Source organism: Leptosomus discolor, chromosome 10, assembly GCF_034619465.1.
Source record: "Leptosomus discolor isolate bLepDis1 chromosome 10, bLepDis1.hap2, whole genome shotgun sequence".
In the NCBI taxonomy this organism is placed as follows: Eukaryota; Metazoa; Chordata; class Aves; order Leptosomiformes; family Leptosomidae; genus Leptosomus; species Leptosomus discolor.
The window spans coordinates 5,321,639-5,334,232 of record NC_141400.1 but is presented as its reverse complement, the minus strand read 5'-3'; the positions used below and the strand labels follow the sequence as shown (position 1 = coordinate 5,334,232).

The 12,594-nt window shown below is 40.7% G+C and overlaps 1 protein-coding gene across 5 annotated transcripts in view; it reads left to right on the top strand.

Moving 5' to 3' along the window:
- The window catches only part of TENM2 (teneurin transmembrane protein 2), a 545,195-nt gene extending 532,850 nt beyond the window's left edge, over positions 1 to 12,345 (top strand). For all 5 annotated transcript variants that reach the window (XM_086470948.1, XM_086470946.1, XM_086470945.1 and 2 more), the window contains 4 exons: positions 4,358 to 4,654; positions 5,568 to 7,182; positions 10,217 to 10,347; positions 11,584 to 12,345. In XM_086470948.1, the coding sequence (XP_086327074.1) occupies positions 4,358 to 4,654; positions 5,568 to 7,182; positions 10,217 to 10,347; positions 11,584 to 12,345 (2,805 nt within the window). The remainder of the gene's footprint in view (positions 1 to 4,357; positions 4,655 to 5,567; positions 7,183 to 10,216; positions 10,348 to 11,583) is intronic.
- Positions 12,346 to 12,594: the final 249 nt, after the last annotated feature.

Below are 12,594 nucleotides of genomic sequence, written 5' to 3'. Positions count from 1 at the left end.
TCTGCTTCTGTAAAATCCCCCTGCAGATTCATTGAGACAGGCCTATTCCCATTCCCAAATGGCACAATTGGAAAATAATTGCCATAATTACAAAGTCATAAGCATAGGATAAGAAAGACACTCAGGTCATGTAATCCATCCCCTGCCAAATTAAAGATCTGCTGCAGCCACATTAATCCCATTCTGTGCTTAGCTGGCCTGGTTTTCACCCCTTAAGTACCTAAACTTTCACTGGCTGCTTCTTCAGTGTATACAGTTTTGGAAGGGCTTTGAGATACTGGGCAGAAAACGAAAACAAATGTAGCACTGATCAAGTCCTGGTTCTAATAATTCTTGCAACACCGTTGGACATGAGATACAGTTCCGTGTGTTCAAGATGATATGCTAAATGCAATATATGTAAACAATTATGTAGTAATTTACAAAAAATAGTAAGACTCAGATGTTAAATGTTGGTATTTTCGTATTGCTTAACATCTAATTCCCAGTGTTGAATTAACAAGTCTTTCCTTATTCTCACAAGTGCTCAGAATGCACTTGCTGGGGAGAGGGGGAAGGTCAGACAAAAAATGGAATGAGATTAGCAGCTAATCCTTAATGACTAAATTTCATGGATGTGTAATTGATTTTTGATGTGTTGACCTGCAGAAGTTGGTTATAAGTAGAAAATAGATCAGCTCTGCATTTTGACTAGATGTTCAAAATAAAAATAAATAGGACCCTGCAATGAAATTGCTGCAATCCTAGCTCTCAGTACTAAAAATTTAATAGAGGTACTTGTGGTAATTAGCTGAAGTTAAACACGTCTTCGAGCTGAAACCTTGCCTGAGATGGGTTTTCTTGCATCATGTTTATGCAAATCAAAACACTGCTTTATCTAGCAACACCTCAACATTTAATTGTCTGGTGTTAGTTCCTGTAACAATAATCACATATCCATTTAGCTCTTTTAAATGAAAATCACTATGAGATTATAACAGGTTGAGTGGACTGAAAATGAAATTTGAAAATGAAGGAGAAAGCATAGAATTTATTTGCATCTCATTTATTCTAATTTATCTTTATAAATTGTTTAGTGAATGAAATAGAGCAAGTGTGTTGGAACATTGGGGAGCAGGTGGCAGGCAGGGCAGGCTACGGCAGCTGGGACAGCTGTGGCACGGAGCAGTGCAGACCAGGGGGCACTGCTGCAGAGCTAACACAGCGCCGGGACAGCCGGCGGGAGAGCGTGCGGAGCCATCTCCTCCATCTCCAGTTCAGAATTGTGTCTTACTGAAAGGGATTGTTATTAGATGGGATTTACCTCTGACGAGTACTTACTGCGGTCTCTACCCTTTTTCTTCAGCACGTAAGAAAGATGGGGGCAGTCTTTTTAGCAGGACCCGTTGTGATAGGAGAAGGAGTAATGGTTTTAAACTAAAGGAGGGCAGATTTAGACTAGATGTAAGGAAGAATTTCTTTACAATGAGGGTAGTGAAACACTGGCACAGGCCGCCCAGAGAGGTGGTAGAAGCCCCATCCCTGGGAACATTCCAGGCCAGGTTGGACGGGGCTCTGAGCACCCTGATCCAGCTAAAGGTGTCCCTGTTCACTGCAGGGGGTTGGACCACATGGCCTCGAAAGGTCCCTTCCAGCCCAAACTATTCAGTGATTATGTTCCAGAATACTCCCTGCTCTGTTCCACCACTAGCTAACAAAAGAAGCCCAAACTATTCTATGATTCTTCAGGTAGTGCTGCTACCTGTGCCCCCCAGCTCTGCTCATACGTGCTGTAGGCACATCACAGCTGTACGTGTTGGCCGCTGCGAACGTGCCGGGGCAGACTTCATCAAGCCAAGAAAGGAAGACCTGCACATCACCTTGATGTTATCCCACTGACTGCCCGAAACTATGTTATGCACGACACGTTCAGTGTCTTGCAGTAGTTTCTTGGTAAGATTCTCTGCCGAAGAGTTTTTGTTACAGTGCAGCATCACGTAAGTGATTTTTTTTGCAAGACCTTTACCCGAAGGCTCAAAGGGCTCGTTCCTATGGCCACTTGTTGAGCAGCAGCCAAGGGAAAAGCAGATGTGCACGTAGGTAGTGGAACAAAAGAGAAAGAGCTTGTTAGGTAATCTTCAGTCGTGATACTTGTACTAGTGTTATTAGTGTTCCCAGGAAGAGTGGGAGTTAGTCATTCTGTTTGGGTTTCTTTATAATTAATATAACACTACAGTTACACTCTCTGGTTTTACTCATTTTACAAATGAAAATAAAGTTACTGAATTATGCAAGCAGGTGCTTCTTTATTCTTCAAGTGATGTCTGTATGTGTGCATAGCTCTTGTCTGTGTTATCATTAAAAAAACTTAATCCTTTAGTTTTCTATGGCAAAAAAACTAATAACCCATATAATGTTTTTGAGAAAAGGGAGGATACCTGGAGTCAGACTTTCCTGCGTGCCGATTACAGTTGCCGTTACTGTAATAGAGGGAAGAAACCCCAGAAATCCCAACCACTTTATGAAGCTTCAGAAATTAAAAACCAAACCAAACCAAAACCAAACAAAACCTCAAGAGCTAAAATTCAGTTTGTAATCTTTCTGAAAAGGTTTTTTTTGTTGTTTTGTTTTGGGGGTTTTTTTTTGCTTTTTAGAAAATCTGCCTGTCCTTACGGAATTGGGATCTTTCGGTCATATACTAACCCTTAAAAGTTATAACAAAATGTTTTTGAGGAGTGAAAGCTCTCTTCTGTTTGGCCAAGAGCTCTGTGAAGGAAAGGGGTTTGATATGTCTCTATTATCAGGATTGATCCTACATTTACAAAACTAGAGTGACCGGTTGAGAAAGTACTGATGTTGAGTTTGGCTTCCCTGGCTTTGTTTCCATTATAACGGGAGAGCACAATATTTTTTATTTTGCCAAGGTGTTTTTAAAAAAAAAAACTTTATCTGTTCTTTGAATCACAGGAGAAGTTGTTGTTGGGATAACCTTTGGGAAAACCCACAGAAAAGAGTTTTTTCTAATAATTGCCCACTGAGGAAATGCAAACTGTTAAAGAGCTAAATTTTATTAATGGAAAAAATTAGGATAATGAGAGATAATTTGAAATAATTATTTCTTTACAAACACAAAATTGTATTAATTTTAAATTTGCTTTCTGCATAACTGAATTCCTACAGAGTTGGTTGGGATGGGAATTGAGTTTACTCCTGCCAGTGGAAATATCTCAGAATAACTTTTATGTCCTCGAGAAAGGCTCAGGGTTAATTTACATATTGTTTGATGTGCAGTTTAATTTTGGATAAGAGAAAACGTTGCTTAATCAAAGCTACTGTAAAATATAATCTGAAGAACAAATTCCCAGAAACTGATGAATACTTTTTAAGTAGTCATTGCTCTCAAATTATATCTAATTTAAAGACTTCTACTTTATTAATGATGCATCTACAATTAAATTACTTAAGAGGCTTTATCAGATTACAGCCTTAGCCTGAATTCTGTGACTTAGCCTCCAGTGAATATATTTATGGATCTCTCATTATAGAAGTCTCACTAGAAGCCCCTCCATTTGGCATTCTTACCCTCTTTTGTTTCTCTTTTGCTCTTTTATGAAAAAAAAAAAAAAAAACCAAAACAAAACCACCACCACCCTGGGACTGAAACATTTCATGCTGTACTTTTATTTGAAAATTGTAGCTGAAAACAGTGGAAAAAAAAAAAAAAGAGAAAAATATTTAACCTAATTATTTAGTACTTTTGTTTCTCAAAACTGGAAGTCCATCTTTCCCAGCCTCTATAACCAGGATTTTTAATCAGAAGAAATGAAACCCATCCCAAGTGATCAGGTTGCTGAGGGATCTATTGAATATTTGGAAGGTAAATGAAGAAAACATTAAATGAATGAATTCATGAGCAGGCTGTTGCAGCTGCAGAACCTAAGTGGCTTAACCTCAATGAAGACAAAAAATGATAACTTCTTCTATTGTTCCTGGACTCATTGTAGGGAAAAAGGCTAAGAAGTGGAAAAATTACTTCCCTGCAAAATAATTTGTTTCTCTGCTAAGTGCTAACACTCTGCACTTTAAGACCTAGGTGTGCAGTATGTCTGTCGGTTCTGACAATAAGGGGAGCCTTTCTCTGTAAGATTACAGCTCTGTGTCACAGGGGGATGGGAAATATCCCAGTAAACCACTCCGAGTTGCGTATTTGAATATACCGAGAAGTAGGAAGCAAAAGCCAGGTAGTAGGAAGACATCCTACGCTTCTCAAAACGGTGGGGAAATGCAGTTCTCAGTTGTGCATGCTATTCCCATGCTGAAAATCTGTAGAGGCTTAGTACCCACTGCTCACTGAACGCAGCCGTCTTTCATTCCATAGGTGCACGGAAGGAATTTACTGTCCATTGATTACGACCGGAACATACGCACAGAAAAAATCTATGATGATCACCGGAAGTTTACACTGAGGATAATTTACGATCAGCTAGGACGGCCTTTCCTTTGGCTACCTAGCAGTGGCCTGGCTGCTGTCAACGTGTCGTATTTCTTCAACGGGCGCCTGGCTGGGCTTCAGCGTGGTGCCATGAGTGAAAGAACAGATATTGATAAGCAAGGCAGGATCACCTCGCGCATGTTTGCAGATGGGAAAGTTTGGAGCTACACCTATCTAGAAAAAGTAGGTGATGTTGTTTGACCTTCTGACATTAGCTACAGAGAGCCAAAGTACTATTCGTCTTCATTTTTAGCTCTGTAAGTAACAGGCAGACAAACAAATTATCTAAAATTTGACGTATTCCAGCTGTTAAGAATCCCTTTGTACCTGGTTGCAAAATTCCTTGGTTTTCAATTAGTCAGCTGAATTTGACTAATTTATAATGGGAAATACTTCGTTTGTGGTTTGTGTCTTTTGATAGTTTCCCAAAAGCGGTTAAGCTGCTACATAATGGCATAAACTAACACAATGAATTGTTTTTAATTAAGACCAAAAATGCATGACTAAACCTGACAAAAGGTTCAGGTAGAAACAGGTAATTCATCTCTAATCCTTATTTATTAAATGAAAATATGCTCATGCATTTTTACGTAGCCTAATTAAGACACTTCAATCATAAAAGTGTCTTAAATACTTCAAAAGAGCTTATTATTTTCCCTTTCTGTTTTTTGAATCTGTTGTTTTAAGCAAACCAGAGCTGATGTTCTCTGCTTAGTTTCTCACATATTTCGCTGTAATAGCTGTGAATTACAACTGCTAGCAGAAAGATAAACAAGTCATTTATCTAACTCCTCTGCATCCCTCAGAAAAGAAAAAGGGAAAAAAAAAAAAAAAAGGTCCTACCAAAGGGAGGGTCAGTAATAGGTTGCTAACCTACACTTTCTCTGGAGTGTCAGCATATTGATTTCCAAGTAGCAGATCCTCTCGTCTGGCAATCTGACAATATTCTTGAGCAGCTTTGTGCCCCTAACTGATATATCCAATTCCCTCTCTCCTCATTTAACATTAGTGCCTCTCCAGTAAACTTTTCTTTACTGCCCTCCCAGAGGTCGTGTGCTGAAAGCTAGTAACTGCCATTAATTTTTGTTCCCTCTAGTCGATGGTACTCCTGCTTCAGAGTCAGCGACAGTACATCTTCGAGTATGATTCTTCAGACCGACTTCATGCTGTTACCATGCCTAGCGTTGCTCGGCACAGCATGTCCACTCACACCTCTATTGGCTACATTAGAAATATTTATAATCCTCCTGAAAGCAATGCATCGGTGATTTTTGATTACAGTGATGATGGTAGGATTTTGAAAACATCATTTTTAGGTACTGGCCGACAAGTCTTCTACAAATATGGAAAGCTATCTAAATTATCTGAAATTGTTTATGACAGCACTGCAGTTACTTTTGGATATGATGAAACTACAGGTGTCCTAAAAATGGTAAATTTGCAAAGTGGAGGATTTTCCTGTACGATCCGCTATCGCAAAATTGGTCCTCTCGTTGACAAACAAATCTACAGATTCTCTGAAGAAGGTATGGTCAATGCAAGGTTCGATTATACATATCATGATAATAGCTTTCGAATCGCAAGCATCAAACCCATAATAAGTGAGACGCCTCTTCCAGTTGATCTTTACCGTTACGATGAGATTTCTGGCAAAGTAGAGCATTTTGGCAAATTTGGAGTTATTTATTATGATATAAATCAAATTATTACTACAGCAGTTATGACACTGAGTAAGCACTTTGATACCCATGGGCGCATTAAAGAAGTTCAGTATGAAATGTTCAGATCCTTGATGTACTGGATGACTGTACAATACGACAGCATGGGAAGGGTGACTAAAAGAGAACTGAAGCTCGGTCCGTACGCCAACACAACCAAGTATACCTATGATTACGATGGAGACGGGCAACTGCAAAGCGTAGCAGTAAATGATAGGCCAACCTGGCGGTACAGTTACGATCTGAATGGAAACCTTCACCTCTTGAATCCTGGCAACAGTGTCCGACTGATGCCTCTGCGCTATGACCTAAGAGACAGGATTACGCGCTTAGGTGACATCCCATACAAAATTGATGATGATGGATTCCTGTGTCAGCGAGGCTCAGATGTGTTTGAGTACAACTCCAAGGGACTGTTAACAAGAGCTTACAACAAAGCAAATGGGTGGAGTGTTCAGTACCGTTACGATGGACTTGGCCGAAGGGCTTCCTGTAAGACTAACCTGGGGCACCATCTACAGTACTTTTATGCTGATCTTCACAATCCAACAAGGGTAACTCATGTCTACAATCATTCCAATTCAGAAATTACCTCTTTGTACTATGATCTGCAAGGCCACCTCTTTGCAATGGAGAGTAGCAGTGGAGAAGAATATTACGTTGCCTCCGATAACACCGGCACTCCATTAGCTGTGTTCAGCATCAATGGCCTCATGATCAAACAGCTTCAGTACACAGCATATGGGGAGATTTATTACGACTCTAACCCCGATTTCCAGCTGGTTATTGGGTTCCATGGAGGGCTGTATGATCCTTTAACCAAACTTGTCCATTTTACCCAAAGGGACTATGATGTCCTGGCTGGACGCTGGACATCTCCTGATTACACCATGTGGAAAAACATCGGTAAAGAACCCGCCCCTTTCAATCTGTACATGTTCAAGAGTAACAACCCTCTCAGCAATGAACTGGATCTAAAAAATTATGTAACAGGTGAGACTCCATTACATTTCTTATAAATAACAGTGCAGTTTGGAAGTTGGTTTGGGAAATAAATCAGACTTCTCCTTACTAGCCATTTGCTGAATCTTCCCATCGAGGTTGGGCCATTTTCCTTTTTGTGCTGTGAACAGGGCTGGCTAGTCCTGATTCTTTGATACTGCTCCTCCCCGAATGAAGGGCCCTAAATGAGAAGTCACAGTGAATTAAGGCTGGGGCGGGGCGGGGGGGGGAATTTTGCCTACATACTCAATTTCAGCACAGCCATAGTGCTCTTCCTGTTGAACTAGCACTGTGTGAAGATGTGTTCATTCTAGTTTTATATAAAGAAAAGTCACCTACAAGAATTGCTGGCAGGTTAGCTGCAGAACTGGGAACCAGAACTGCTCAGCATCTCTTCCCTTCAGGGCCACTTTCAAAATTAACTGCTGACTGAGCCAATGGGCACATTATGAATTAGCACCAAGAATGGATTTAATTAAACCCCTTTTTCCCTTTTAACTTCTAAAATGCAAACAGTCTTTAGTCTTTAAAACAAAAATCTTGATGTTTTTAAAAATTATTTCCTCCTGAAAGACTAAGAAATTCTATGGAATGTGTAGAGCTGAAAAACAATAAAGCAGTTTTGATCACGTATGTTAGAATTGGGCAAAAATTGTAACCTCTTCTTAATTAGTAATAATTTTTCACTTAGTAAGATCAAACAGTACTTGAACTAGCTGCTGGCAATTTTGAAAAAGAAAGGTAATTAATATGTCTTCAGGAAAAGCTTTTTTCAGAATTGAATGTGCAGTATACAATAATTAGAGCAGTGGTATAATTTTTAAAAAGGAGCTATCTTAATTTTAGCAGTAATTTGAATTTCAAGAAAAGTGGATGTTTCCTTCAAAGAGAATCACAGCAAGTTTCACTAATCTGCTGGGACCTAACCGTGTGTGTGATGCACCATAGGTTCTGCTGTAGCTACCTTGCAATTTGAAGATAGTGCAATTTGTATCTGATAGCGTGAAAATATTGGTGATTAAAATTACCTTGGGATCAAATTTTGTTGTCCTAAATTCAACAAAATTCTTATTTCTATCCACCACTGTTTGATTTAGATTTTCTCTGTCATCTTATGATATTTTGCTACGGTCTGAAATCACATGAATTTAATTTATCCAACCACTGGATGAAATTTAGGAAGATATATTGTATTTTGTGTAACACACACCTTGTAGCCTGTAAAAATACTTCATTGGGGATGAAAATACCTGTTGCTGTGTAGACTAAACAGATTACCTTGCACAAGAAGTGATTACAGTGGCACCTTTGTTGTCATAGTTTAAAAAAACCCCAAACAGAAAACAAAAAAAATACTTCCCCACCCCAATCCAGTCTTACTGTTAGCCCCTGGCACTGTTGAATTCGCAGGTTTTGCTGAAAAGGAGTTCCTGTAGCCAGCGCAGCGCTGCAATGCACTTTAGCTAAGCGAAATAGTGACTACTTTGTATGTAGGTCCTCCTCTTTTTTTTTTTTTTTTTGTGGCATTAGAGCAACTGAGGTGAGTTGCTCAGGAGATACCATTATACCACAAAATAAATTGAAGCCTTAAAAAGGAGCAGTAGCCCTGTGCTGTCCAAACCTAGAGGAAAAATACAGTAGGCGGTATGTGGTGGGAGATACATACAAATATCTTTGTAGAAGCAAGCATTTCACTACTAATTTTAGTGTCAGAATGGCTAAGAAAAGAAGACTTTTCCTGTCAAATGTCCACAACGCCAGAAGTATTACACTTTTTACGACGTGACGTTACCTCTTCTAAAAATTTTGGGAAAACAGGCTTTGCAACGGGCAGCAGGTGCGGTGTGGGGGCCGAGTGTGTCCCGGAGGTCTGCGCGCGCAGGCGGCGCTCTGCAGGCCCTCCGCGTGCCGGTGGGCAGCGAGCAGAGCCCGCTGGCACCTCCCTGCTGCAGACACCGTGCGCTGGGTGGCCTGCGTTCAGCCAGCGGCCCTTGCGTCCAGAGTGCCTTCCCACCGTCGTGTCTCCTCTCGGACACGGGGTTCGGCTCACACGAGGAAGTGCCAACAGCAGGATGAGGAGCCGTGGCCGGCCCGCGAGGGCAGACGGCCGCTGGAGAAGACAGGAGAGATTTTTAAACAGAAACGGTCACGGACATAGGTCCAACCCGGTGAGAAGTGCCCGTGCGCCCACACGGCTGCTCCTCTCCATGGCAGCCAGGAAAGAGAAGCAGGAAACAGAAATTTGAAATGGGGTCATGGGCTTTTTCTTTTGGTTAAAAGGATCATTTTTATAACTAAAATACACCATTAGTTCTTAATACCTGCTGAGTGAGAATTACTGTTACAAATTTAGTTACTTAGCTTTTTCAGCTAGCTGGGAAGACAAGAGTTTGACTGGTTGAACCCAGAGCTGGAACTTCGCGAAGCTCACCCCAGAGCTGAGCTCTGACCCTCCCATGCAGCTCTGCTTTTCCACACTAGACCTGGAGGGATGGGGAGGATATTCATGGTGCCTAAATTTAGACATCTGAATTGCAAGGCTACCTTCTCACTGCTTTTAATGGAGCCTCCCGAGACCTGATGACAGCTCATAGAAGTAGGACATAGAAGAGAAGCCATGTATTTTCCCAAAGGACTGTGCAGATGTTTTCGGGAGTACCAACCTAATAAATCATTTTACAATACAGTTTATAGGTTACGGTAGCCACAGCAGAAGGTGTCTGAGATGGAGCAAGTATTGCCTACAGTAAAATGTTTGGATAATCCATGTGCTGTAATGGAAGAAGAATTAAAGAAGTGGTATATCTGTGATGAACTATTTAGGGTAAATTTAAAGCAATATTTCCTGTGCCTGTTCATGGTGGATTGCTACAGTTCTGTAAAGTGTTATGCTGTAATACAAATTATGAGTTCCACTGCTACTTGAAATTAAGGAGGTCAAGGATGGAGTTCCTAATTTTTTTTTATTTCTTGTATATATTACACACATTTATTTCTCACTCGCCTGCTTACTTTTGATTTTTAGATGTCAAAAGCTGGTTGGTGATGTTTGGGTTTCAGCTTAGCAACATTATTCCTGGTTTTCCTAGAGCAAAAATGTACTTTGTGTCACCGCCATACGAGTTGTCTGAGAGTCAAGCATGTGAAAATGGACAGGTAGGCAGAAATACAAAGTTACTTTTCATGATAAATTTGCCCCACTCTTATGAATAGAACTGCTGTTTCTTCTGTGGTTACAGCAGAAGGCCAAGTATTTATTTCAGTGTAAAATGAAGTGGGTATAGCTAGATTTTATACTAATGAACATATGCCTTTCTTGCCAGCCTTCGTTGTTATCATAATTACAATGTCATTAGATTGTCTTTTATTGAGTTCTTCCTTGATTAACAAGTTGTAACTCGATTAACTTGATTAGCAATGACAAAGGGAGACTTTGTCAGGGTAATTTATCATCTCTTGTACCTTTGGTAAAACCATCCTCATAACACATGTGTTGCAATAAACTTAGGTTTGTACTTGCTGTACTGCTAAGAAATGGTTGTTTCTCACCCTGCAATAGGATTTCTCATCATTTTTTGTTTGATGCTTTTCATAGTTAGAGGCTTTGGGTTGCTACTCCAGTTACTACAGTTAACTTGAGTTACAGCTTTTGTACTTACTTGTGAGGTTAAGGGTGGAAAATGGTACATGCTTTCAACCTTTATAATAAATTCCAACCCATTTAATAAACTTAAAAAAAGAGTACTAGGCCAATTCCAGACTTAGTCTTTGCTAGGCTTACTTCACATTTGTGGTGATACAACAGAAATGATCTTATACATAAACCTAAACATACTGCTTTCACAGGCTCCTAAGTCATATGAGAGCCTAAATCCCCTCTTCAGGAATTGATTTGGTACTTTGGAGCCCAAATCTCATCTGTTTTCAAAAAGGCTTACATTCATGAGCATTTTAGTTATATGTACTGCTTAAAGTCTCTGGGCAAAAGTGTCCGGAAGTTAAGTGCCATCTTTCAATAGATTCATTCTGTTTGCCCTGATTAAAATTGAGCCAGGCTTGGGTCTTACTTATTCTTGTAACGGACATTATATAATTTAGCAGAATTGAGATTAGTGGTACATACAAGCTACAGAGAGTGATTAATGAGAAATATTTTATTTGGTATTACTGATAGCAAAGTAATTTGGCAAATGAGTATTAACCCGATTCTGAATGGGGTATGTATACGGGCAGGTAACTGAGGGTGGTCTTTCCATAGCGTAGAATTTTTTGCTGCATGGCTTTCCTTTCAAAAAGCAAATCAAAGATTAGTATCAGTCTCTGAAGTGACTATTTTCAGATCTGTATCTTCTTTGATTTTTGTTTTGTTTTGTTTTGTTTTGCTTTCCCCAGCTAATTACAGGAGTTCAGCAGGCGACAGAAAGACACAACCAAGCTTTCATGGCTCTTGAGGGCCAGGTCATATCTAAAAGATTACATGCCAGTATTAGAGAAAAAGCAGGTCACTGGTTCGCAACAACCACTCCTATCATTGGGAAAGGAATCATGTTTGCTGTGAAGGAAGGCCGTGTAACCACTGGCATTTCCAGCATAGCCACTGACGAGAGCAGAAAGATTGCCTCTGTCCTTAACAGTGCTCACTACCTGGAAAAAATGCACTACAGCATCGAGGGGAAGGACACCCATTACTTTGTCAAGATAGGCTCGGCTGACAGCGACCTCGTCACCCTCGCAATGACCAGCGGGCGGAAGGTCCTGGACAGTGGGGTCAACGTCACCGTCTCCCAGCCCACTCTCCTCGTCAATGGGAGGACTCGAAGGTTTACGAATATTGAGTTTCAGTACTCAACCCTGCTGATCAACATCCGCTATGGCCTGACCCCCGACACGCTGGACGAGGAAAAGGCGAGAGTGTTAGACCAGGCCCGGCAGCGGGCCCTGGGGTCAGCTTGGGCCAAAGAGCAGCAGAAGGCACGGGATGGCCGAGAGGGCAGCCGCGTATGGACAGACGGAGAGAAGCAGCAGCTTCTGAACACGGGAAGGGTTCAAGGTTACGAGGGATATTATGTCCTGCCCGTGGAGCAGTACCCAGAGCTAGCAGACAGTAGCAGCAACATCCAGTTTTTAAGACAGAATGAAATGGGAAAGAGGTAACAAATTAACCTGCTGTCATCCTTTGCTGGATGAATCAGTAGTCATAACTGTTATCTCCTCTCCTAAGGAGATGAAGACCTAAATGGGGGCACTAGGCTGAGCTACTCTGGGATAGTAAGTGGCAAAAAAGCTCATATTTTTTGAGTTAAATGCTACTGTTCAAGTGATTAAAAACCACATCCTGAAGTGGACTAAAGCCAGACTGAAAACTCTAACCATACAAATTAAAAAGTACCCCTGAAATATTAC